The 26,007-nt window shown below is 53.2% G+C and overlaps 7 protein-coding genes across 7 annotated transcripts; 3 read left to right on the forward strand and 4 right to left on the reverse strand.

Annotated features, from left to right (window-relative positions):
* Positions 1-1,865: 1,865 nt before the first annotated feature.
* Positions 1,866-4,979, reverse strand: HD553DRAFT_329743 (uncharacterized protein; the record flags this gene model as incomplete). The annotated part of the gene is made up of 3 exons (XM_046181935.1): positions 1,866-2,317; positions 2,390-3,990; positions 4,051-4,979. The coding sequence occupies 3 exons, from the start codon at positions 4,977-4,979 to the stop codon at positions 1,866-1,868; spliced, it is 2,982 nt and encodes a 993-aa protein (XP_046033900.1).
* Positions 4,980-7,840: 2,861 nt separating this feature from the next.
* Positions 7,841-13,673, forward strand: HD553DRAFT_121216 (uncharacterized protein). The gene is made up of 8 exons (XM_046176503.1): positions 7,841-8,367; positions 8,468-8,718; positions 8,789-9,940; positions 10,007-11,989; positions 12,054-12,143; positions 12,227-12,996; positions 13,070-13,301; positions 13,370-13,673. Exons 1-7 carry the CDS (start codon positions 7,995-7,997, stop codon positions 13,269-13,271), a joined length of 4,821 nt encoding a protein of 1,606 aa, XP_046033901.1. The 5' UTR covers positions 7,841-7,994; the 3' UTR covers positions 13,272-13,301; positions 13,370-13,673.
* Position 13,674: 1 nt separating this feature from the next.
* HD553DRAFT_121170 (integral peroxisomal membrane peroxin-domain-containing protein) lies at positions 13,675-16,596 on the forward strand. The gene is made up of 4 exons (XM_046176502.1): positions 13,675-14,329; positions 14,403-14,715; positions 14,778-15,968; positions 16,039-16,596. The coding sequence occupies exons 1-4, from the start codon at positions 14,037-14,039 to the stop codon at positions 16,375-16,377; spliced, it is 2,136 nt and encodes a 711-aa protein (XP_046033902.1). The 5' UTR covers positions 13,675-14,036; the 3' UTR covers positions 16,378-16,596.
* A 218-nt stretch (positions 16,597-16,814) lies between these two features.
* HD553DRAFT_276433 (P-loop containing nucleoside triphosphate hydrolase protein) lies at positions 16,815-18,046 on the reverse strand (the record flags this gene model as incomplete). Its single annotated transcript, XM_046177958.1, has 4 exons — positions 16,815-17,200; positions 17,299-17,477; positions 17,558-17,807; positions 17,887-18,046. The coding sequence occupies 4 exons, from the start codon at positions 18,044-18,046 to the stop codon at positions 16,815-16,817; spliced, it is 975 nt and encodes a 324-aa protein (XP_046033903.1).
* Positions 18,047-18,343: 297 nt separating this feature from the next.
* On the forward strand, positions 18,344-19,904 carry HD553DRAFT_121241 (uncharacterized protein). The gene is made up of 6 exons (XM_046176504.1): positions 18,344-18,536; positions 18,623-18,655; positions 18,725-18,802; positions 18,874-18,888; positions 18,967-19,004; positions 19,075-19,904. The coding sequence occupies exons 1-6, from the start codon at positions 18,461-18,463 to the stop codon at positions 19,822-19,824; spliced, it is 990 nt and encodes a 329-aa protein (XP_046033904.1). The 5' UTR covers positions 18,344-18,460; the 3' UTR covers positions 19,825-19,904.
* HD553DRAFT_121247 (asparagine synthase-domain-containing protein) lies at positions 19,905-22,555 on the reverse strand. Its single transcript, XM_046176505.1, has 13 exons — positions 22,133-22,555; positions 22,053-22,074; positions 21,769-21,981; positions 21,648-21,701; positions 21,424-21,581; positions 21,288-21,356; positions 20,960-21,227; positions 20,836-20,890; positions 20,748-20,758; positions 20,573-20,682; positions 20,449-20,518; positions 20,130-20,385; positions 19,905-20,064 (listed from the first exon to the last, which is right to left on the reverse strand). Exons 1-13 carry the CDS (start codon positions 22,489-22,491, stop codon positions 19,985-19,987), a joined length of 1,725 nt encoding a protein of 574 aa, XP_046033905.1. The 5' UTR covers positions 22,492-22,555; the 3' UTR covers positions 19,905-19,984.
* A 909-nt stretch (positions 22,556-23,464) lies between these two features.
* On the reverse strand, positions 23,465-25,990 carry HD553DRAFT_345086 (putative hexose transport-related protein; the record flags this gene model as incomplete). Its single annotated transcript, XM_046183063.1, has 14 exons — positions 23,465-23,640; positions 23,710-23,772; positions 23,837-23,974; positions 24,041-24,084; positions 24,147-24,194; positions 24,258-24,450; positions 24,513-24,533; positions 24,600-24,873; positions 24,940-25,145; positions 25,213-25,245; positions 25,306-25,380; positions 25,475-25,651; positions 25,730-25,830; positions 25,971-25,990. The coding sequence occupies 14 exons, from the start codon at positions 25,988-25,990 to the stop codon at positions 23,465-23,467; spliced, it is 1,569 nt and encodes a 522-aa protein (XP_046033906.1).
* Between the last annotated feature and the right edge of the window lie 17 nt (positions 25,991-26,007).

Here is a 26,007-nt window from a genome sequence, read left to right on the forward strand (position 1 = left end):
ATATCCAAGACTTGTCCTATGCTGATGCTTGAGTGTCTGTGTTGCCTCAAGTCTTGTTGCTGCTTGAATACTGATGTCCAAGTCTGATGCTGACTAGTGATCCTCTCTTGATCTAATAGTCCTTAGTCTCTAATGCTGAGAGACTATCCTTGTTACTGACCAGTAATCTAACCTGTCCAACTATGTCCAGTGATATCCTCTTGATGATCCTGATAGTTGAGGTTGTTCCTTTGTGAGCTAAGTCTAAGTGTAGATTAGGCCACAACTACTGGGCTCATAACCTATTGTGAAGTAACAACTAGATCCACCAAGGTTGGTTACTTGATGTACCTAGGCAATAGTAATGGTGTGTTACTAGTGCTGATCTTGTCTTGTTGTGAAGATGAATCAATGTTGCTTGTATAAAACTAAAGTAGTACATGAGAGGGGAAAAGGGGAATGAGGCAAAACTGGCCTCCTATATATACTATTCTGATGGTAGCCTCCATGGCTCCACAACCCCTTGAAACCTGTACATTCTACAGGATTCCTTGTGAACTGTACAATGTACAATGTACAATGTACATTCTACGAAATGAGGCTTTGTGATTGAGATTGCAACTTTGATGATGTCATCACCTGTGATATCATATCATCCCAATCTTCAACAACCAACCTTGGTGGATCTAGTTGTTACTTCACAACAAAGGCGACGCTGTTACGGACCGATCCCAGATACCAGGACCGGGATCGGGATCTCAACCATGATCTTGACCTTGATCATAATCTTGATCTTGACCATGATCTTGATCATGACCTTGACCTTGATCATGATCTTGACCTTGATCATGATCTTGACCTTGACCATGATCTTGACCTTGACCATAATCTTGATCTTGATCGGGATCATTATCGGGAATGCCCAAAACATCAATATATATAGGCAACCAATTTACCCTCATTGTACATTCCCTCCTTTGTAATTTCCATTCTTCTCTTCAAGAAGAATTATCATATGTTACACTCTTGATATACTTGCCACCCACCAACACTACACTATCCACCCACTCTCAGCAACGGTGCTCTCGTCAAGCACTTCACGGTTAGACATAAGGATTAGTCAACCAAGACTTCAAGCTGAGTTCTATCTGCCTTAGCACAATTTCTACTGACGCTTTGGTCCGCATAACAACAGTTCCTGTTACTGTCGGACACCTCCGTAACAGACGCTGCGCGCGCGAGCGCGAGACCTACATCAGCATACAGTTCTCCCCACCTCCTCACACTTGTACATAGTTAGCATGCATCATCATCTCTCTCTCCCCTGACTGCCTCTTTGACGCGCACCATAGGCCGCGCGTCAAGTGATGCCTATAATATCTACCCATACCTCGCCTCATTCCTACATCCCATCAGCTTGCCCATGGACACCTCCCTTATTACGATCAGACATCAACTGTGTCATAACACAACAGGAATAGTGTTTGCAGATCAGCCAAAAGGATCAGGTCGCAACAGGTGAAAGCAGTAACATGCACTAAGCAGTAACACCAGTGAAGCAGCAACCCTAACATCCCAGGTCACCTATCTCATAGGTGAAAGAAGCTAGCGTAAGATGTAAAGATTGATGCTGAGATCATTGACATCTTTGTCTTTCCGTGCCGTAAGCCTCAGCACGGTCTCGCGAGTTTGTAACGTGCTCAAGTAGCACTCGGCCACGTGCGATCAATAGTAACGAGTCACACCACCTCCGAATTGGGTCATTCGACTCTATCCACTTCCTAGCATGAGGATATCCGACCTTAAGGTTTCTCCAACCCATGCAAGCTTGACATGTGTGCTTATATATGATACAGTAATGGGGTTCCCGTAGTATTGTGCAGAAATTATGATCTCACTCCGGCAAACACCTCTGCCATATCCTTCTCACTGGCTGCCTCGATGCCCCTGGCTCGTGCCCGAAGGCGAAGGTTGCGGTCTAGCGTGAGGAACATGACTTTCAGAGCTTTCTTCTTGGCCTCGTCCGATGGTGGCGAAATATTTCCGTGGAGGAGCCGCGATCTGTCAACGAAATTCGCCAGCTGCAAGCCTGCGACTTTGAGAATGTGATCATCCATGGTTGGTAATCGGGTGGCTTGTCCATCTTGCGAATGAGTTGTACCGCCATCAATCATCTCGGACCGGATGAGCAGATTCGAAAGATAATTCCCTTTCGAGGTCTGTATCTTCAGGCTGATGGAGTGACTCTTGACGTTTTGTTCCAAGTAACGAACCGCGGCAGCGGCTGCGGGCCCGAGAGCTGTAGGTTGTCTCGTCAAACCATCAAGCTCCGTTATCACTACCAGCAAAACCGGCAGAACTCTAAACATCAGGCGACCGGAGTATTCTACATTGAGCTCGGAACACATACCTGGTAGCGGTACGACTACTGTCCACCTTGCGCTTTCGATCAATGCGGCGACGAGTTCCAACGAGCTCAATAACACGTTGGTGTCGAGAACCAACACGGTGTAGCCCGATACTGCTGATGCAGAGGTAGGCAAGCTAATGGGTTGCTTGCTAACAGCTCTGTCAGGCCGACTGGGCGAGCGTTGGTGACCCTGTACAAGGGCTTGAAGCTTGCGCCGTCTCTCCCTCAGCTCTAGTAAGAGCGGGTCGTCAGTGCTCGTATCGTCCTCGTCTTCCCCGAGATCAGGGCCCATCGCCACATCATCGGGCCATTCGCCTCTTGCTTCTTCGTCCCGCCGACGTCGACGAGATTCCGCCTGCTCGTGCTCAAGCTCCTCTTGTTTCCATCCAGACAGCTTCTGCGCAAGCGATCCCTCGAGTACGTAGCCATGACCAGACTGCTGATTCAAGTCTAGGCCAGATACGTGTCGCACCAGCGAATTTGCGGTCCAAGCGACCCGTTTCCATCTTCGATGCGTGATGGAACCGGGATAGTCGTGCCCGGTAGATTGTCCGACTTCATCTAGGGCGTGCTCCATCTCATCGGTGCCTAGGGGGTCGTGCTCAGATAACAGGACGTCCATTTCGTTGCTCATTTCGACTGGGGTGTACTGAAGTGGCGGTCCACCGGTTACTTCCCCTGCGGCAGTAATCGCTCGCGCCTTCCAGAACCCTCGCTCGAAGACCCGCCTACCCACCCACTCCATGCCCCGCATACACCAATCCTCAGGCAAAGGGATTCCGCCAGTTAACTTTTGACTAGATTCCGCCTGAATGTCTATAGGCTCAGGGATACTATTCAGAAACGAGACCAATGAGGTCCAGGGCACGCTACGCTCCAAGGTAGCCAAGCCCGTAGACTGCCGCACGATTGTGCAGAGAAAGGTCAATATTGACGTGATATACGGATTCAGCTTGTCGAAAAAGCTCCAGTGTCGAAGGGGATACTTGAAGCAGAACTCCAGCATTCTGAAACTGAGTTCACACGTATACTGAAAGTTCGCAGGACGATCCAACACGGACGGCTCGGCTTTGCGAGGAGGCAGAGAACCCCTAGAGTCCTGACGTGCCTCTCCAAGATCGCCGCAAAGACCTGTACCATCAGGCGCCGAAACAGGATCGCTTGCGCTCGGATCGTCTTCAGCCTTGTTTTGCGAATGTGCAGAGTTTTCCGTTGACAGGATGACCGAAGGCAATTTCTGTATCTTGCGCGACGCGGATTCTTCGGCGAGCGCCTTTTTCAATAGACTCTCATCCGACCCGTACTGCATAAGAGCTGCGATGTTGATATTGGCCATGAGTATCCAATCTGTCTCCTTGATGTGTTTGCGCGTCGACGTATTATCCTCGTCCAGATGCGCATCTTCTTCCAACCGCTCCATGAAGCGCTCGAACATCGTGGGGAAATCGTCCATTTGGATTCTCGTAAAGAGCATGCCGTGCATCAGGACGAACAAGTCGGTCGCGCTTGCATGAGGATCTGAACGCTTTCTTTGAATTGTTAAGTCGAACAATGGCAATATCGATTCCCTTGTTGTCAAGTATGGATGCGATGCAGTTAGACTGACAAAAGAAAATGTGTTTAATTGGGAACGACAGAATTCATAAGCCAATCAAGCCCACCTCTTGCCAAAGTGATAGAGTGCCCTCAACTCTTCGCCGGGAATATCCCGGCACAGCAGTCCGAGGTGATGATGCAGACGACCTTCTCCTGGACGCTCAGTCACGCCCTGCACATACCAGTCGCGAGCGGTGATTCTCCACGTTTCCCTTTCTTCCACATTCCAATTCTCAGCTACCTCGGCCCCGATGCTAGCCCCCGTGTCAACACGGTCAACATTATCATCATCTATCCTGGCAGTGGACGGGTCGAACGGCCTAGTCTTTGTTGATGAGGCACGTTCTGCACGTTCCGCCGCGGCGACATGGGCTGCTATCGCCATTCGATAGCGTGCCAAGTCACCGAGCGCTTCGAGCCATGCAGTCTTGAAGTTGCTGAGGACTTGTTCTTCGAGAAGGTTGGTATAAAATGAGTACGCGTCGTAGATGAAGTCGGTAAGATGATCCAGTGCTTTTGCGGACAGCTTTGCGTCTCGATGCAGCGCCTCCGGACCCCTGCCCAGACCATTCGAAGGAGTAGTGGCATTTCCGGTAGGCGCATTCGCTATCCACGTGTAACGCAGGCGCTCAAGCAAAAGGTGAAATCCAGATTGCCATAATCGTGTAGGGATGTTGTATTTGACTGGAAGACTGTGCAGTGACGCCGGGATGAGCGGATCAAGACAAATAGTCATGAAATCATGGTGAGCATCGGCAAGACGTTTGTGGCGACCGATAAGATCAATCCAGCTTTCGTCTTCGATCTGTTGTTCGACGGGAGTGGCGAGTGTGCCCGAGCGTCCGGTCATGGGTCTTTTTTGATGCAATTCCCGAGAGAATATCTCGGAATCGGTCTGCTCGGTCCGAGCGGTGTCGATCTTGTAGCTCTGCGGGTCATGCGATGGATCCACCCGTACGAGACTTCGAACGCCACCGGCAGGATCGGACGACATTTTCCGGTGAAGATCCGTCAGGTTTTGCTCGAGAGTCTGGATACCCTTGTATGCTTCTCGTAGACGCGGCATGATTCCCGTGTCACTATCGGAGCAAGTCAAGCCGTAAGCATCCGATCAGCAGCGAGCATGATTCATTGTAATCGACAGAGACGACAGGGTCTACCTTTTGCCTCGGCCCCGCTCCCGATCTTTCAAGCTTTCGCTACCTTCACTACTTCGACTACCTCGACTCCTCTCCTCGTCCCGCTTGCGATGATTGCCCACGGTGAGGCTGCCCTTTTCACTGCCCTCTTTACGCTTGCGCCTTTCTCTCGCACGATCTGCAGCGACATCGTCTTGGTCGACCTGTTCTGGGTTGATCTTGTAGAGATTACGGTCAACTGACAGTCCGCCTTCCGGATATTGATCGTGCGAGGAAGCTTCTGCTATTGTCGTGACGCGATCTTCGACGCTCGTTCTTTCATGCAATTGCGAGGTCGATTGGACCTGGACACGACCGGGTCGAGCGGTCTTTTGCGATTGAATCCCGGTGGAACGCTCTATCGAGATTGCATTATAACCTGCATCGGATAATGTGTGGTGGACAGGCGTCACCGCTCTCTGAAATGCTAGGGGATCGTGGAGGCTAGGATTGAAAAGTTTGCGACCCGCACTCGGTCCGGGCACAGGAGGGTCGCCTGGAGCTCCGTCACGGGCCCAGATTGAAGGACGACCTGTCGAATTTGTCTGCTGGTGCGACCTTGCTGCTGAAGACGTGTTTGTATCCAGCAGGTGAACCGGTCCGCGATGCGCCCCCTCACGGGAGGCTTCTCGGCTGGACGAGGGTACATCCCGTGACCTGTTGTGCGTGTCTCGTGACAGGTATCCTCTTTCTTCGTCAGGTCGAGATGGTCGAGATGAGACGTCGTACAGTCGCTTCGTGACGACCTGTTGGTCACTGGTGCCGCCGAATGTTGCACTGTCCTGGGGCAAGCGACGAGGAAGATCCCGAATAAAGTCCTGTGCGTCGTCCTGATCATCATCCTTCGGCAAATGATCCCCGCGAGAGGCCTGAAACCGATTGCGTTCTCGAGAAGACGATTCGGCCGGCGTAGACTCTGACGGCCGTGTCAACCGCACGTCATCACCAGCGAAGCCGTTGTTTCTCGTTTCTATCGTTTCTGTCCTGGTGATCTGTTCGCGGCGATGGAGAGGCTGTTCAATGCTAGTCGTCGCTTTCGACTGGTCTCGTTTGACCTTTGTACCAGCCTGGCGTCTCTGCGCGGCGACGATTCGATTGAGAAAGTCAGCTCCAGAATTCGCCACCCTGGTGGGTCGCGAGGACTTGATGCTCGCTTCTTGCGGATCGCCTTGGGCATCGCGAGATGTCCCGCTCATGATGAGAGTACCCTCGGTATCGCACGAGTATATGCTAAGAAAGACCAGCATTACGAAGTGTTTAGCTGTCTTCTATATGTCGCTGCATGAAGATCGGAGAGACGGACCAGAGAGCGCCTGCGAACTCTTTGGCGTTGCGAAGCGGATTCTGGATATCAAATCGCTTCTCGCATTCCTCTCGAAGCCGGTGGGGATACTGAAACCACTATACTGTAGTTCTTTCGAGCTATACGCCATACAGAACAAGTCGGTTCAAGCTATCAGGCTCTGAAGCTGACAGGGGGTCGAGCCTCGGAGCATTGTAAAGGAAGAGGAGGCACTGTGACTTCTAGGATTCTGATGTTGGCGTTCGTATGTCCGTCCGACTCGCTCGAGACGCGCAATGACCGGAAGCGACCGGAGCACTCTTTGATGTCGAGAAACAAGCTGATATCCTGTTGGGGACGCAGTGTAAGGCGAAGGAGCCAGAGAGATCAGTTGATCTGCTAATGACCCCTTTTTCCTCTGGCGACCGAAAGGGAATGCGGATCTGTTACACAGGTTCCGTCGGTCCTGCTACCAATTTCCTTTTCCACAACGAGTAGAGGCCGGACACGATGTAGTGTCTTAGTAAACTAGAATCAGACAGCAGGTAGCTCCGTACTGGTACTAACACAGCAGCGTATCGCAATGATAGATATCTAAGTGTAGGCAGATGAACAATGATCCTCGCAGCAGCATGTTCAGTTAGTAGTGCTGCGCGGCCGAGAAGTCGCCTAGTCGAGAATTACTTCCGAATATTTGGATCCGTTTCCCCCTCCCCTCTCTATGAACCTCGCGCTTCTGTTAGCTGGGTAGGAGCGTAGGAGACGATGCGGCGGCTCGTTTGCATCCGCATTTTCTCTCTCGCCCCCGCCCTCTCGAAATGACAAGTTGTGACCCTTTTGCTTTGCATCTTCTTGTGCTTCGTTCTGGACCTTCGCTGCTCTCTCTGCCATAGCGTCATCGTCCCTAATACAGGAGACAGACAAACATCTAGACACTAGTCGTCACGCCAGCCAAGGTAGATCCTTCTTCCCTTGCGCCGCCGCTCCTCCTACCCCTCGACCGTTCTTCGCAGACTCCGACGACCGGATCTCGACGACGAACGAAGATCGAAAGACTGACGTCAACCTCGTCACACTTCGATTTCTTTCTCTCCCCCTCCCTCGCTCGCTCTCTCGCCGGCGAAAGATCCACTCGACTCTTCTCTAGAGAGGAACGTTTGCTGGTACGCCCATTCCGATCTATCTACGTCACGTCAAAAGGTCGACTCGACAAACCAAACTGAAATTTCCGTTGCGATCATCTTGGCTCTCATCAGCTACTACGCCAGGTCGGACGACTGCTCAATCTTGGAAGCAGAAATTTCCGACTCTCTCGACTAGTAGCAATCATCGGAAGGCTACCTGCACATAAACAAAAGTCTTGTGTGCCACGAACCAGATTCGTTCGGCGACAGATACGCATCGGTTCACGAACGATCGCTGCAAACCTTCTCGCCTTTCCGCCGCCACCGATTCCCGATTGCCTTTGCATCATCACCTACATCACATTACTGGAATCATCAAAAGCCTGCAGCTCTCATCGCGCTACGCACATCAATAAAATCGATCAATGAGCAAACCCACTTCCACTCCCAGCTCAGCCACCCCTCAAACTGCCAACGCTCTGAAGTCTTCCGCATCTGCTTGGGCACGCGGTCCACCATCAACGTCCGGTACTCCCTCCCAATCTGTCGTCAACTCGACCACCGCATCTCCCAGCGGTACACCTCAGTTGAGCCAAGCATCGCTGCCAGTCAATAATAAGGATGCTTCTAGCAACACCAAGACCATGGCCGGCCCATCGCAGTCTGCTTCGCGGCCTCAACACTCGCGAAAATCGAGTCTGCTCGCCGTAGGCGGTAACTCACCCAGCGGATCGCAAAACGCCTCGTCTGCAAACGACGCCTCGAGCAGTGCGAAACCCTTGAACATCACAAGCCGAAGTAAGTTTGATACCTAAGTGAAGCGATAAGAGAATTGTAGAGCGAGAAATCGTCAACACTGGCTAACACTTTCACCCATTTGGTTCTCGACTCGAATCAGCCAATGCTGCAGGGATCAACTTTGGCTCTGTGAGCAATCCCAACGCGGAGCTTTCATCATCGCCGGCGGCCAACCCTACTACGGGAAAACACCTTGCATCAACTGATGGAGTCAAGAGTTTCGGTACTGTTGAAGCAGCTGAGGCGAACGAAGAGAAGAGCGCTATTCTGGGCCGCAAGCCGGCTCAGGCTGGTGGTTCCAAGTTTGACGTGAATAAATTGTTCCAAATGCCAGCGGTCGCGACCTCATCGGTGAGTAAACCCTCATCGTATGTCTGGATTCCGCGTATTGATCAAACAACTATATCTGCTCCCTTTCCAGCCTGTCGTACAGCAAGCTCGAGGTTACGATGCACAGGGAAGGCCTGTGCAGATGGGAGCACCAGGCACCGGCTCCTCTATGTCAAATGCGTCTTCGGCACCTCCTGCGGGTCTTGCATCCGGTTCTTCAGGAAGGATTCCCAACGGACAGATGTCACCAGCGATGTCCAACCAAAACCCGAGATCACCGACCATAGGCCATCAGCAGCCCACCAGCATGAACAACTTTTCGGGAGGACCTGGACCCGCAACTTTCCGCCCAGGCAACATTCAGACACCTCCAGGCCGAGGGCCTCCCAACCAGATGGTTGGAGGAGCTACACGAGGCCAGCCCTCCCATGCATTCGGTATGCACCCTGGTCAGCAACATGGTGGTCCAGCCTACCCAGGCATGCCATATGGTCCCCAGGGATATTATGCCTACGGGTACTACGGACCTGATTCCGCCTACGGACCTGGTCCCGGTCAATGGCAATCGACGCAGGGATCTACACCTTTGTCCCCTCGAGCTGGCAATTCCGCTCTCAACAACGGGCCTTCAGCAGCGCAGGTACCCTCTTCGAGCTCGAGTTCAACCGCTGGACTACCGATGTCGGGTGCCCCTGCGAACCGACCTGCGCCTAGCCACAACACCAGCAACTTCTCGACTTCGTCGCAAACCTCTGGACCGTCCACACCCGCTCAAAACCACGCTCGCCCGGTTTCCTTCCAGCCCGGTCAGCCTTTCACGCCCGGCCACATGAGCTCGCCTTCTGCCAATCTACACGCTTCCGCGAATGCCTTTGTACCCCGCACCAAGTCGAGTGCGATCAAAATCACCCGAGCAGATGGCACGGCTGTCGACCTGGCCAGTGCAGCAAAAGAGCTGAAAACCCCAACACCGACCGGAACGCCGACGACCTCTACCGCCCCTGTTACGCCTGGAACTCCAGTACCGGCATTCAAGCCGTCGCTGCCCGCAATGCCTGTCGTTGTTCGAATGGAGACAGAAGCACAGAAGGCGAAGCGGCTTTCTGAGCAGGAAGGCGAGAAGCTGCGCAAGGCAACCGAGGCAAAAGAGGAAGCTGAACGACGCGAGCGAGAGATTGCGCGTAAAGAAAAGGAGGAAAAGGAAGCCAAAGAACGCGAAGACGCCGAAGCCGAGAAGCAGAAGGTAATCTAGAAGCAGTTCTAATCGTCGATATGTTGTCATTGACGCAATCCGTTTCATCATTTGCAGCTCGAGGGCGAGCGGCGTGTAGCTCAAGAAAAGGCCGACGCGCTGGCTGCTAAAGAAAAGGCGCAAGAGGAAGAGAAGACAAAGCAACAGGCTGCGCAAGCTGAGAAGCAGCTCGCGGACGAAGCCGAGCAGAAGAAGGCGAGGGAGCAAGAAGATGCTCGTCAAGCCGATGTCGATGCTGCGAAAGATTCTTCGGTTCGAGCCGAGAGCGACAGCGAAATCAAGATTCGCAACACCGCTAGTCTACCTGCCAAGCCTTCCGCCGAAGTGTTGGAGTCGGTCAGGGCGTCTCCTGCTCCTTCTGCACTTGCTCCTCCCTCAGACGGTAGAACCAGCAACGCACCATCGCCTGTCGCTTCGCCCTCGCTTTCTCATGCTACCTTGCCTGCTAAGCCTGCCGCTCTCAGTACCAGCGCTCTTGCACGTAAGGGAGCCCCATCGGCTCTTAGCTTGCCGCCTTCTGAAGACGGATCGAGTTCGGCTCAACAGTCAAACGCATCCGCCCAGGCTTTGCTCACTGCTCGGCCGATCGAGAAGCTGGAAGAGATCCGTTATCCTGAGGGTCTACAATCACCAAACAATGCTCTCAACACTGGTGCGCAGCCCGGAAAATTCAGGTACGATCGCGACTTCTTGCTTCAATTCATGAGTGTATGTCGAGACAAGCCCGAATCTTTGCCGCCCTTGGATCAATTGGGTATGGAGCGAGATCATGGCAGTATGGGTCGTGGTGGCAGTAGTCGAGGAGGTCAGCGTTCGGGTAGCCAGATGGGTAACCCTCGTGGAGCCAATATGGGTATCGGCGGTATCGGCGGTGGTATGGGTTCGTTTGGAGGCAAGCCCCCCGGTGGAATGGGTTCATTCGGTATGGGCACCTTCAATCGGCCTGCTGCCACAAGCGAGGAACGAATGGCTGCCTCGAGGATGGGCAACATGGGCAACGCGTTTGGCTCGGCCCGCAACACGCCCGGTATGGCTCGTACCCCCAGTCAATCCGGTCCCGGTGGGTTGAACATGATGGCTCCAGGAATGGGCAGAGAGAGGAGTCAGGCGGGCAGCGCTCGTGGCAAGAGACGGGGTGAACCGAGAGGCGCACCTACGGCGATGGCATCCGGGCAGTTCGAACCCGACGTCGCTCCCTTGGAGTTGTCCGCGAACCGATGGACCCCTGGCGTGCAGTCGCGAAGACCCGGTGCCGTTGACGAATCTTCCCCTGAATATGTCGAGCGTAAGGTCAAGGGTCTGTTGAACAAGCTCACCAAGGAGAAGTTCAACTCGATCTCGAACCAGATCCTCGAGTGGGGAAACAAGTCAATCTCGGAGAACGACGGTCAAACGCTCCGGCTTGTCATCAAGCTCATCTTCGAAAAGGCAAAGGACGAGCAGTTCTGGTCTAGCATGTACGCTGAGCTCTGTCACAAATTGCTGGAGACCTTGAGTCCGGAGATCAAGGATGAGCAGGTCGTGAGCGCGGACGGTACACCTCTGGCTGGAGGAGTCTTGTTCAGGAAGTATCTGCTGAACCGATGTCAGGAGGACTTTGAGCGAGGATGGAAGAACAAAGAAGACGCTTCGGCTGCTGCCAAGACGAAAGCTTCCGAAGATGAGAAGAACAAGGCGGCCCACGCAGAAGCTGTCGCTGCTGGTAAAGAGGTCGAAGAGTTCAAGTTCTCTGACGAGTACTATGCGGAACAAGCGGCTAAACGTCAGGGACTGGGTCTCGTCAAGTTCGTTGGAGAGCTCTACAAGCTGGATATGCTCTCGCTCAAGATCATGAACGCTTGCATCGTGAAACTCTTGCACAACATCGTCACGCCTGACGAAGAAGATGTCGAATCCCTCTGTCAACTCATATCGACCGTTGGAGAGAAGATTCAAAAGACGAGTCCTAGCGCGGCCGGCACTTTGGGCATCTTTATTTCTCGTATGACCGAGATGAAATCGAGTCCGCATATCTCTTCGCGAATGAAGTTTATGCTCTTGGTGAGTTTGCTGTTCTCCGACGTGATTGATCTGGCACTATCGCTGAACGCTTCACATCTTACAGGAGGTCATCGAGTCTTACGAGAATGGCTGGAAATCACGAGCAGGCCAGGGTCAAAGTGGACCTATGACAATCGATGAAGTCCACCGACAGGTACGTAACCGGCGAGAGACGCGCACCTTTTCGAATTCAATGACACCCAGCTGATGAACGGAACCTCTGCTGTGTCGCAACAGGCTGCGAAGGACCAGGCTGATGCTGCACGTGCGGCGGCCAGTGCTCCGATGAGCCGCGATCAGAGCATGTCTCGAGGCGGCTCGAGGCGAGGTGACCAACGGTCAGGATTCGGCGGCCCTCCTGGCGCTTCTGATGCCTGGCAGTCGGTTGGAAACCGTCCACCTCCAAAGGCTGCCGATATGACCGGGTTCGGAAACATCCGAAGCGGTGCGCCTGGCCCAGGTTCGTTCGGCCCCGCCTCCGTCTTCAACAAGAAGAACTCGAAACCCAAATCCGGTGACGTTACCCCGCCCAACGGTCCTGCCACTACCCATGCCAACCCGTTCAGCGCCCTTGGCATGGACGACGGATCTGGCGACGTCTCTACCGGGGAGGACAGTACTTCGACTGAAGCTGCGCCTCAGCGCAAAAAATTGGTATTGCAGCCTCGTACGGTCTCGAGTAGTAACGTCAACGCCGATTCCGAAGCCGCTGAAGCTACACCAACCGAGCCGGTGCAGAGTGGTCTATCTAAGGATGAAATCGAACGCAAAATCAAGGCTGATCTGGCCGAGTTCTGGGGCGAGAAGGGTACGGTCGGAACCCGAAACACGGACGATGTCGTGGCGTACTTTGAAGGATTGCCAGAAGAGGGTCGGCTCGAGCTCGCAAAGAAGCTCGTCGACGACATCTTCCGGTTGGCGAGTGCAGATGATACCTCGCTGGTAACACAGGCTTTCACCAAGGCTGTTGCCGGAGGGGTCCTTACAGCGGAGACGGTCAAGGCCAGGTCAGTGTAGACGATTTAATGCAGTCGGGCTCTATCGCAATCAACTAATCGCTTTGTTCATGCGTGATATCAGCTTAATGCCTTCGATGGAGCTTCTCGACGACATCGCCATCGATGTCCCTCAAGCGTATGCATTCGCCGCTCAGATCATTGTCGCCCTGAAACTGTCCCAATCAGATGTCGACGAACTGGCGGACGCGATCGAAGTCTTGGGAGAGGTGAACCCTCTTCCAAAGGACAAGTTGAAGACGCAAGTCTCAAAGCTGCAAGGGTGATGACGGGACGAGAGTGAATACCAGGACCTGGTGAGTACATAGAGCCAGGTCATGATTTCAGCGCCGTCGTGGCTGAACCGGATCCGATGTCTTTACAGGAGCTTTGAAGGAGAGTGTATATACGCACATCATATTGCAGAGATCTCATTAGCATCACGAAGAGATTGGCGAGCCGACGGCCGACTCGTCTGACTACATAATACCGGTCGTTACACATCAGCCCTAGGCGATCCGGCACCATCGATTGTTCTCGCCTCTTTTATGCACGTGCAAGCACATTATCTGTTGTTCATGCCATCTTATAGATTTTCCTCGAGACGATCGAGACGAAAAGGTCAACTTAAACCTGCTGACTGTCATTGTTTACCATCGTGCCGTTGCCGTAAGCTGAACCGGGAGGTGATTTAGCCGGCCGGCGATGAGAGAGAGGGAGAGAGAGAGACTTCGTCATCATCGCCCATCGAGTGCTCGGTCAGACGAGCATCAGCCTCTCAGCAGCGCAATAATCTCGACTACTTGCTACTTGCTACTTGGCATGATCTAACATGATCTAGCTTGGGTGGTATGGCCATTGAGAGCGATCTCGGCACCGTCGTACACCGCTTCCTCTAGTACAGCCTTCATCAGGCCAGACTCGTTGAGCCCTCGTCGCTTACCGCCAACTTGGATCCTGGACAGAGATCCACCTCCGGTTCAGAATCGAAACCCTTGTGCAAGCTTGTACGAGGCGAACACTGGTCTCCAAAAAAATCCCGTCTCGTCACTATGGTGCCGGACAGTCGGCCAGTAACCTCGCCTCTGTCCCGTGGAATCATGCCGGAGGAAGCAGACCCGGACGAGCTGCATCTGGACATGGAGAAGAGAACGGGAAGTACGGATGAGGTGCTCAGTTCCATTCCGACGCCCATCGTTCGGCTTCTCGTGATACTGGCCAAACCAATCTATATCCTACGCAAAGCAATCGAAATCCTCAGTTGGAGATCGTCAAGTACGGTGGATAGCTGGCTTGCTATCGGGTGTTGGTGGGCTCTATGCTTTGCAGGAAGGGCGACTTGGAAGTAAGTCACATCAGAGCTGAGACATCAAACCGAGAGCCGACCCTGATGTTCCTTGATATCCTCGTAACTGCAGGCTTTTCCTTCCCGTCGTTATCGCTCTGCCTTTTCTGCCGCCCTCGTATCATCCCGCTATCCTGCTATCGGGAGTTCGTTCGGAATCCACATCATCACATAGCGCGGACAAGCCCGCCTCGTCTGCTACCATCATCGTGACACTCTCGCATCTTCATGCAATCAACGCTATGCTCCCATCAGCCGTTCTCACCGCGGATCAGAGAGCATGGTTCCGCAGTTGGCAAAGCATTGAGCCGCGTCGATTGTTGCGAGGTGGGATCATCACTTGGATGATATGGGTCGTTCTAAATATGATTCTCGGTGGAAGGGCGGTGAGTCATGCTTGAAGTTCTGTTGTACCGAGGCCCACTCTAATTATCCTTTTCAACTATAGACCCTTGCCCTTATCGGTTCCGCAATCCTCCTGGCCTCTTCGCCTGCTATCAGAGCGATGTACGGTTTGTTGTCCCAATCGCTGTTCCTCAGGCGATCGGCAGCCCTGGTCTTCCTCGTCGTCTTTGGGTCTCCGCCGGCGACCCTTCTACCGACTCCCCCGCCGCACTTGGAGATTGATAACGAAGTATCTGTCCGGAGTGTAAGTAACTGGATTCAAGGCAAATGGCGATCTAGCAGGCGCCCTTCCCTTGCATTCCGCCTTCACGCGATCGACGAGTCCGCCTTAGACGATCGGTCCACCTCAGGAGGAGAATTAATCCCGGAAGTACAGGCCGACGACTTGCAGAGCCCAGCTCGGCCTACGTCGGAGCCCTTATATTTCCGATTCGAACTGCAAGAGAACCAAAGGTGGTGGATGGGCCTGGATTGGACTTCAGCCCTGTTGCCCCAGGAACGGCCATCCTGGTGCGACGCATACCTTAACCCATCGACCCCTCCCAGTGGTTTTGGTCTTCCGTCTGATAGTACCATGTATCTGCCGGAGCCAAGGAAAGGCGATCCCGGTGGAAGGACGAAGAGAGTCAGTCGATGGAGATGGCTCGACGAGGACTGGTCTGTTGTCAAGCGCGTAGGAAACGGACAATCGGTACAACCGGTCTCGATCCCTCCGGCCTCAGGACAGCATGCGGGCTCTTCCACACATGCAAGGTCCGCATCGCTATCGCTGTCCGAAGCAGGCCCTGCGGCTTCGGGTACAACCCCCGACGAACCTCGAAAAGGTATCGCCGAACAAGCCTTTGTCAAAGGGCTCGAACGTCTGAAAGCCAGAACCATGGCGGGGTCCAATGCTACAACAGGCGGCTCACCAGCCAAGCGCCCCATATCAGGCGATTATGGCGATCACGGGAGCATCCAGGAGCGGTCATACCCCAATGCAGGTCGCTCGTCGTTCGAGGCGCAGAGGCGCAAATCCTCCGCTGCATCTGATCTAGCCGAAGCTCTGAACGTCAACGCGTCGACTCATGCCACTGCTTCGACCGCGCCACGTATACTCGGCGGGGGTTCAGCCAACAACGCAAGCGGTTCATTGTCGTTACTTACGGATCTCGACATTGCGACGGATATCGAAGGATGGTGTTATGGAGACAACAAGTGGGAGAACATGGGACCACGAGGAGGCATGGGCAGAGTGCGTGGACTTTGTTTGTCACTTGAGAATCGTACCGTTTGAAAGTGCTAATGACATCTCGGCTCCGCAGTATACGAGAAGGCGAAGGTGGCAAAGGCGAGCGGTATGCACAGAGGAAGTCACGTACATTCCTGGTCAAGCGGAAACTGCATCATCCGCAAGCGACGCCGTGAAGCAGGGCTCTCCATCCAGCGACGTATTGAGCAAGAACAAGACCACCTCGATCGGATACACCCTGGAGTTGCCATCGGGAGCGGCTTCTCCAGCAACCGTCCCTGCAACGGTCATGACAGGAACTGCCAAGTCCGAGCAGCCAGAAGCCGGTCTGCGGCGCGATAGCCATTCTAGCGAGAGGGATCACGTACTGCGCCAACGGCTAAAGAACGTCATGGCAAACGTGGGTTCATGACAAAGCCAGCGATTACAAGATGCCTTATTCGCGTATACTGGGCTTGTATGTCTGTCCATCACATGTGCAGCAATAAGATATGTGATCAGCACATTAGCTTGCGTCACGGTCAGGGTTTTGTTCGAGGATGCTCGGGCGAAATGAAGCGCATAATCTGAGGAATGATGTCGACCGGGTACACCTGCGCATCCCTTTGGTTCTCGAGCCTCCCTGTCAAAGCGCACAGCATTATGTCACAGCTGCCCTGCGCCTTTTTAGGCGCACCAAAAGAAGCAGGTCAAACTTAATAATCTCTTGGTAGGCAGATTTGCCTCAGCGAATGCCATGTTCATGGTCCGACAAACAGTTCACAGGCGACCTGGACTACATCTATCTGGAGGGTCCTTGATCTAGATTCTCTATACGTCCTTTTGTTTGAATCATGTACACATGAGATCCTAATTCTTACCCGCGTTGTAATCATACTTTTCATAAAACGTCTTTGCGTCCCGGGTCTGTTTGCCATGAACAAGCGATAGCGTCAGGATGGCCCTGAAGCCCTTTCTTATGTGCGCCTCAGTCGTTTTACTCACATCAGCCCCGCTCTTGGCACCTCTCTCCCTTCCACGCTCCTTGTCTCGCTGTCTGCGGACTTCCCTGTCCTCGCGCAACCACTTGAGCGCAATTCCGAGAAGCTCGCCTCGCTTCTCTTCAGCAGCGACCGAGTCCTCCATGATCGTCGACGACGGGGTATAGGTGACCATCTCGTCGGGAGTACGGCCCAAACGAAGGTGACAGATGTGAGTCGGGAAGGTCTCGATGTGATCGTAGATATGGGTGGCATCTAGGCGAGGAGCGAGGTAATAGATATTCAGCGCTCTGACACTCAAGTAACCGTTTACGACGGCAGCGGAATGAAAGTCAAAGACATGATCGACTCACAGACGATTGTCGCACCCCTCTCTTTGCTCTCTTTGACCAAGAATGCCAAGAGTTCAGCTCGAACGAGAGCGTCCAGGTCGACCGTCACCTCGTCGAGAAGGAGAACGTCCCAGTTGCCCATCAATCCCATACAGAGCTGAACTCGTCGACGCTCTCCGTCCGAGATCTGGTGCATTCGCCTGGACCCAACGATATCCATCGTGAGCGAACCGATTTCCAGGTATAGCGTCGCGATTGGCAAGATCGTAGCTCGACTCACCACTCGAGGTCCACGTCCAACAGGTCGAGCAGGGCATCACGTCGCTCCTTGTGTCGATAACCACCTACGGAATCGAGAAAGTGGGCGACGCCAATGTCGCTCCGAATCACTGGGTTGTTGGCCCACTCGGTACCCAAGTAAACGACGCCCCCGGGAGGGTTCATAAAGACGTCCTGTCCCATGATACGGGCGGTCTTGGTCTTGGTCAACTTTTTCCCCGCGAGGATCCTGAGCAGGGTGGATTTTCCGGCTAAGGAGAGCGACGTCAAGGTACGGTATGGTTTAAGCCAAAGATTTCGATGCCTCGCGAACCGAAGAATATAACTTACAACCGTTGGCTCCGATGAGCAGGCATCGTGCTCCTTGCGGGAGGTCGAGATCGATGTCCTCGAGCGTTTGCTCTCCCGATACGCCCTCCGAGTTGTTGCCTTGGTAGGAGAAGCACAGCTTCCTGACATCGATAGCGGGTTCCTCTGGTGATATGGCCATGGTTGTAGGTGATGAGATTGTTATAGGTGATGAGATGATTGAAGGGGGAGGAAGGGGGGTTTGGGGGGGAAAGCAAGCGAGAAGTGTGGGGAATGTTCGATCTCACTCTTGTACAATCTCGTACTCTCGCTCAACCTCGACTCGATCGAAACCCTCCTCTCTCGATCGCGCGGGTGGCATGTCACTCGTCGGAAGCAATTGTTTCTTCCGGGATCGTCGTCATCATCACCGCCCATCAGCTTCCGCGCAACCACGATCCCTCTATCCCTCTGCTGCCCTCCCTCTCTCGCAATTTCACGAACAGGACTCGAGTACGAGCATCACCCACGCTGGTCTTGGCTGAACGAGACGCATCGGACTGAAGGGCGCACTCTGTAAACTTCTTTAGACTGCAAAACACCGACTCCCATCACCATGTCCAACTTGCTCAAGAGACTAGGGAAGCTACTACCCTTGGGACGGAACAAGCCGGTCGGTTACGATCTCGACGGTAGTTTCTAACCGGTCGCCGAGATATGGTTCCCTGAAACTCACTTCACCACTCTCTCTTTCTCGACTGATATTGACAACTTGCAGGTAACCGTTTCTTTGAATGGCCAAATCCCGCTGGTCAGTCCATGACGTGAAACCTGTTGGTGGACGAGAACGCCTCTGATATCTTGACACACCCTGAAACAGGAGGTCGACCGAGAAGATCTGTAGAATACAAGATCAAAAGAGACATTCCCGACTACCTTGTACAGGAGCGACTTCCTGGTGAGATTCACTGCAAGCACGCCCCGTTTGGAAGTCGATTCGCTTACCTACTTTGCTTGCTCCTCGATCAGTCCAATGGATGTCATGTAAGTAGCAGTCTCGTACGGAACGATAGCGGTGCTCTTCCCAGAGGTTGATTTGGATATTACGTGATGAAACTGAAGGGCTATCGCATACGCGACTGGACCCACCATCTACCGAAGTACGCTGAGTCTGATCCTTCCTCCTTCAACCGTTACGTTGGGCTGATCTTCCCTGCTACATGGATTCAGGAGCTGCAAAAGGATCAGCAGCGTCGTCTCCGTTTGGCGTACAACGTGGCACAGATCGAAGCCCGAGATGCCGAGGAGACGGACCGAAGAAGACTTCTGACTTCACCTACCGAATCGGCAGACTTTGACCCGTCATCCCGTACGTCACCGGGCGCATCGGCTGCGGCCAGTGCATCGACCGTTCCCGTCGATGCACCCGAAGCCTGGAACCGGGGCGACCCCTCCAAGACGTATCCTTACGAATCGCCAGCTTCGAGAGAGTCCAACAACGACCCCTACGCCTATACCCCGCCCAGGCCTCAATCTCAACACACGACGCCTCGCGATACATACGACCCGAATGCACCGATCGACAATGACCTTCGTGCGAAATCTCAGAGGGAGACTGAATTGGCTCGACGTCGCATGGAAGTTTCCAAGTCTCCCCTATCCGGCTTTGTACCGATCGATCCGGGACATTCGGAGCGAGCCGGCAGGGTTGGCAGCGATTCCATCAAGGGGGACGAGCGGCGCGGCGACGTAGACGCTCAGACCGATCCGGGCTCAGTCGTCCCTCGCCCGCGAAGACGCGGTCCTGCTACCTCTGACAACAGAGGCGCACAAGAATCCACCTCGAAGCCGATCGATCCTGATGCTCTGGCGGCGAGAGGACGCGTGGGGAAGAGCGAGGTTCAGGATGTTCAAGCGGGGTCAGATCAGGATATCCGGGAAAAGGCGAAAGAGCTCGAACGCCGGAAAGATGAACAGTAGTAGAATCGAGCATCTATGATGTTTGAGGCGCTGCACAACTTTAAGCCATGATGGTGTCTATATATGCACACAGGACCACCTTCAAAATGTCGGTTGGATCGTCCTACGCTTACACCGCATTATATGGCGCCTAACTAAACCGTCGTGCGATTGGTCGAGATTATCTTTCGACCTTCTTCGCGCCTAGACCTCTCTGCTTTGTTCCCTTCTCCTCAGGATGCATTCTTGCCGCACGCGTTCCTGTTTCAGTGAAAGTCTCGCCTCGCGTCAGGTTCCATCTGACCTGGTCGTCTCTGCCAACTAACCGAACTGCATGGCCCTTTTTTTGAATTCTGATACCGCGCCCATACCCGCCTGTCGAGCGGCACATCGCAAGAGACTCTTGTCTCCCTTGCCTTCCGGAGCTCTCAGATCGCATTTCATCCAGATGGGCAGTTCCGCGACCCATTGCATAAAAGCCATGTCGAGATACGGAAATCGAGTCTCCACACCATGTGAGGAGATGATGCGGTCGTCTCGACCGAGATTACGGGTTGGTATTCGGTCGATATCCATCTGCATCTATATTGGCGGGATGCCGCATCAGCAGTAATAACGCGTGGCAATCAGGAAGAACTAGCTCACTTCATCGATGGCGGCCATCCAGCCTTTGAGATTGAAATCCCTCCTATGTCGCGCATATCCACCTAACAATCTGGTTCGAGACGCGTCAGCGCTATGAAGTTAATGTACTCCGCTCAGGACTCACTCGTCTGCTCCCAAACCACTCAGCAAGACTTTGGCTTCACTAGAGTAGGGGCCATGACCTTGCCAGTGGCCTTGCCGCCGTGCTGCGAAATATAGCGGCATCGCCAGGCTCTGTTTTCGAACACAAGATCGTGTCAGTGTAGCCGTACCTGTATATGACCTCGAGAGGCGCGTACCAGGTCCATCTCTATAGAGTCCACGATGAAACGCTGTTAGTCCTAGGCCAAGATCAACGCCTAAGCTGTTAGACATTCTGCGGCTAACCTGTATCTGATGGATGCATGAGCTCTAGGATGCGCTCTCGATGAGCTTGTGATTCCTGCCAAGAGTTTTCGTCAATAAGTAATCGGTACAGCAGTCATTATCCTGTCCCAACAGCGCTGCTCACCTGGTAATCAATATTTATTTCGATGAACCGCCAATTCCGATCTGGGTGTAACTTGCGGAGCATGTCGACGCTTTGCTTTCCCGTCAAGCGGTCCGGGACGTCGTAGATATCGCCCGTGATCTCTGCTGAAGCATCTTTCGGAACCTCTGTTGTACTCTTGCTTCGCCTGGCCGATTGACGCTGAAGCAGATCCTCGGCTGCGGCAATGGAACGGGGATTTTCGAAAGCTACATTTAGCAAGTCGATAGGCTCGTCTTGTGGGAGCTCTCTGTACGGTTCGCGAGGTTAGTGCCTCCCGCCTCAGCCACCAGTCCATCTTGGAACGTACAGAGAAGCCAGATGGGACAAAAAGGTGCAATCGAGGCCACCGGAGAACAAGATGGCAAGCCGGCTTGAGCTTTAGTATGACGGCATGGGATCAGCGACGCTCCAAATTCTTAATATAGCTTGAATCTTCCGCTGACCTTGAAGTTGCTGCAGGAGGGATGTTTTCTACCCTGAGCCGTACGCTCTCGCGTAGTCCAGCGACAAATTGATGCAAAACCCCCGCTGGCGGGCAAGGATCGGGTCCGTCGGAAATATCGGTCTCGGAGAAGGCCCGTGACATGCGAGGTATGGCTCCCTGTGGCAAATATCGATATCATTCAGCTCTAAACAAGTCTTGACCGTGATATGCGTTCTGACGTACAAAAGCGGATGTCGTCGGTCGCCCGAGAAGCCTTAATGCCTTTGTATAATCGAGCTATTGCTTAAGGAGCTAGATTTAAGCTTGCCAGCGCGAGCAACAACAATGCTGGCCAAGAACTCACTCCACCTGACTCGTTCAAGCCGACTTTATCCACCTCCATCTGCCAGAATCCGGAACAATCGATTTCCTGAAAGGCGCCATTGGCTGTGGCTTCGTTTTCGACTTTCGAGCTGACGCTAGTGATCGTAAGCATCCCTGTGTCTGCTTCGGTATTGATCAAGAGTGATCGGCGACCGAGTCTATCCCGCCCAAAGGTGATGGTTCTGGTGTCCTCCTGGCGTAAGCAAGCCATCGCTATGATCAGTCGTGGCTGTTAATGAGTAGTCGCGACAAGGTTCAACTCACTCTGTAGTGTAGAAAGGCGAACCTAGCAATGAAGTGGTATAAGTCAGTATCATCTCAATCCCTGTGACCTACAGACTCACGGCCCCTCGACTCTTCCCAAGACATCCGTTATAGCCTGCCCGTCGCAGACCTGCTCCCAGATCTTGCTTGTATCGTTCTCATGCTTTGCTACCTCCAGGCCGCGGAATACTTGGCCGTTCCAGCAAAAGATCTGGCCATCACCCCGAAGCGGTTGAGATACTATGTTGTCACCTCTCAGAGCTAGTACGGAGGACGTAAATTCCAGCTCGAGCTCCAATCCTGATCCTGGAATGGCTAGGTCGACGCAGATGGATTGAAGGGCGTCGGGTCCACGTTTCGCTACTTCCAGACGAGAAGCCGCCCGGTCGTTAGCCAGTGGACGTCTCTTGTGTCTGAGGGTGAACAGAATGCCACACATGAGAATATACAGAGATCGACGTCAGAGGAGGATGGATCGAGCAGGGGTCGTCTTTTCATGCTACATTAACCTGCATGGAATCGCTCCTCGACATCTACTCGGTGTAAATCAGGTTCCGGAAGAAGAAGAAGGTTCCGGTGTTGTCACCTTCGCTAACGCATATGCGATCTTTCGACAGGAAACGAAACTTTTCGAAAAGCAACAAACGGGAGGGGGCGACGCGCAACTAGCGATCGCAAACGTCACGCTGGGGGCGTATAAAGAGTGAAAACGTCGAGAATGTCATTGCTCTCTCCTCTTCCCGCCCGCTTTTTCCCCTTTTTTCTTTCATGTCATGGTCCCTCCTTATAGAGTCGCTTGCTCGCCAAGAATTTTGACCCAACGGCGATTGCAGGTGCTCGGAAGGATCTATACCAAAGTTCGGGGAGCAACACAACCGTGTTCCTCCTCTCGCTCTCCCTTTACACACCCGTCGACCTTTTCGGAGGCAGGCGGCTTTGGTTCTCGTCGGGTCTTTCGGCCCAAGTCTAAGCGAACCAGAGGTCGAAGATGAACGTCACACTCCTGATCGGACGAACTCCGACTTGTACCCTTTGTAGACCCCTTTTATGGCATGGCAATATCTCACATAAATGCGGAATACATCTCGACTTCTCTTGACCCAAGGATCACTTCTGCTCAGACCCATTTGGAAAATATCAGTCCGGCCGGCATGGGAAGCATACTATTGCAAGGGTTCCACCCAGAACCCAGCCTTTCCAGCAGGATGTCGCACGACTGAAAAGAGGGCTGCGAAATGGTCGTACACTCGCTTCGACTCCAACGGCATAATTCCATAAATCGCGCGCGATGCTATTACATGCCCAAGCATCGAAATCAATCCTGTTATATATCTCACGTTGACTACTCGAGTTGAACGATAGCCACGTTACATCCTTGATATTCCGCCTTTCCTGTCGAGCGAAGGATCGCTCTACTTGTCTTCGACATATTCCTTGGCGGCGACATCGTCCGCAAAGGGGTCGCTGCGACGAGCTTCGACGTCGTCGTTGGACAGGTGCTGATGATGAGCATGGCTAGTGAAAGAACCAGGGCCGTCAAAGACTTCTGCGATCTGTTCGAGCGTGAGACCTTTGGCTTCGACCATGACTATCATGAGGAATGGCGGTTCAGCTTTCGAACGAGACAGCCTCCAGGACAGATGGGGTGAAGACTGACACTTGTAGGCTAGTCCCCATTGAATGACGACAAGAGGAATGTAGACGGCAACGTATTTGTAGCCTGATGCAAAGGTTGGTGCCGCGTAAGTGAAAGTTGTTTGCCAGCGTGATGACTGTGCACTCACCGATCTTGCCGAGAGCGATCGAGTCAACCCAGGTGGTGTAAGCTCCGCAAAGTTGATTGATCTGGTTCCATAACAAGAGACCCTTGCTTCGCATGGTGAAAGTTTGGACCTCGGCAGGGTACGACCAGAGCACCGGGTCTAGATAAAGACAGCACAACATGTCAGCAGATGCTCGGAATCACGCCGTTTCTGTTCGGGACTGACTGGAAAAGTTGAAGAATCCGAGGTAAAGCCAGACCATGACGACGCTATCAAACATGAACGATGTTGGGTCGCCTTTTCAATCGTCAATCCACATCAAGATGCTTACGTTGCGACACTCGCGGCCCGATTCTCCGGGTTGTTTTGGGAGACTCCCCTGTTGACGTAATAAGGTCAGCTTTCGAGTTGATACTTCGACCTGTACCCATCCTCGACTCACAAAGCTGCACAAACCCCAGCGAGACACACCAAAAGTAGCGGCCAGATCCCCAATAGGAAAGGCCTCCTGCCGACCTTTTTGCCAAGAAGCACCGCGGCGATCTGGCAGAACCACGTGAACATGCTCAGACCCGCGTTGATTCCGGTTTGGGTTGACGCGCCCGTGATACCAGCGAGGTCGAAAATGACCGTGTCTGTGAAACGTCGGGCTCTTGTGAGCGCTGTCGGCGAGATAGCTATTCAATGCTGTACTTACAGTAGTAATAGAAGATGGAGGCTGTGGACAACGGCATCTTGATCAGTACAAGCCGCACTCCTTGTGCAGTATTCGCTTGCGACTCACAACCAGACAAGGAGACCATGAAACTCATGAGCGCGGCAAGACCCAGACGATGCTGGTTCCCTCGGCTCGACAACAATGTCTTCCAGCTAGTACCTCTGGCGATTTTCTCCATCTTGATGGCTTCCTTGATCTCCTCGAATTCGAACAATACGAGTTCATCATCCGGGTTGCCATTGCCGTGGTACTTAACGAGGAAGGCCATCGCTTCCTCCTCGCGACCGACCGACATCAAGAAACGCGGGGTTTCGGGCATGAATTGGACGGCGACGAGGATCTAGGTGGCGGGCGGCAAGGTTCAGCGACGGCAAGGAGCATCTTAGCAGAGATCAGTGTGGCTCACGTAGAGAGCCATGGGGACCTGCATCAGGTAAGGAATCCTCCAGCCCCATGATGAAGCGATGTAACTGGTCCCAAAGACGGTAAAGTTGGCGATCACGGACCCGAGGATCCAGTACGAGTTCCACGAATGGGCAATAGTAACCCGGTTCCTCGGGTGGGTAATCTCCTGGACGACAGCGAGAGACGTCAAGAGGAACGAGGCGAGACCTGGTGGGACGATAGGGTTAGTCACTTTCACATGATCAATAGCCTTGGAGAAAGAACCGAAACATACCGAGACCGATGATGGCCCTTCCGGTGACAAACACTGCAGGCGAAGCGTAAGCCTATCGCCGCGGAACGATGTCAAATACCGAATATTCCTTACAGGCATAACCATCGACACCAGGAATACCAGCGCAGCAACCGATGACCGATCCAATCAACAATGTGTAAGAGTAGACTATTTCTCCACCGCATACAAATTAGTATCAGCGCCGGTCGCAAGACGCGCGATCACGCATGGAGGAACTCTTTGTGTCGAATCATCGACTCACATCGAATGCCCCACTTTCGGCCGTACTTTTCGTCGATCCAGGTGATGATAGGTCCGACGACGAACCCAGACATGTTCCCACAGGCATTTAGCAATCCGATCTTGGTACGGTTAGGATTACCGAGATCGGCGTTCCAGGAGTCCATAGCTTGAAGACCAGAGATGATGGTGCCGTCATCTAGGTGACAGAAATTGAATTGAAAATGTCAGCAGAAACACAGTGACGGCGCACGATTCGGCGTAGCTGGCTACTCACACCCGTTGAGTACCATGCCGACAAAGATGACGCTCAAGAAAAAGTTGAGCTGGAGATTTCCCTTGTTTTGGTGCCATTTGAGACCGTCCCAAGCGTTGGGACTGGAGCAGATACAAAAAGCCGGAAGGCGTCAGGTTAGTCTCGGAACTGTGCTTCGTACGGTAGCAATCGCCTTTCTTGAGGGCTCTCAAGAAGGCGGCCACAGAGATGTTCAATAACGGTATCTTCGACGACCACTCACATGAGGTGCCAATCGTTCATTCTATCCTCGACCGGAA

This window comes from Filobasidium floriforme (assembly GCF_021052385.1).
Source record: "Filobasidium floriforme strain CBS 6241 chromosome Unknown HD553scaffold_22, whole genome shotgun sequence".
In the NCBI taxonomy this organism is placed as follows: Eukaryota; Fungi; Basidiomycota; class Tremellomycetes; order Filobasidiales; family Filobasidiaceae; genus Filobasidium; species Filobasidium floriforme.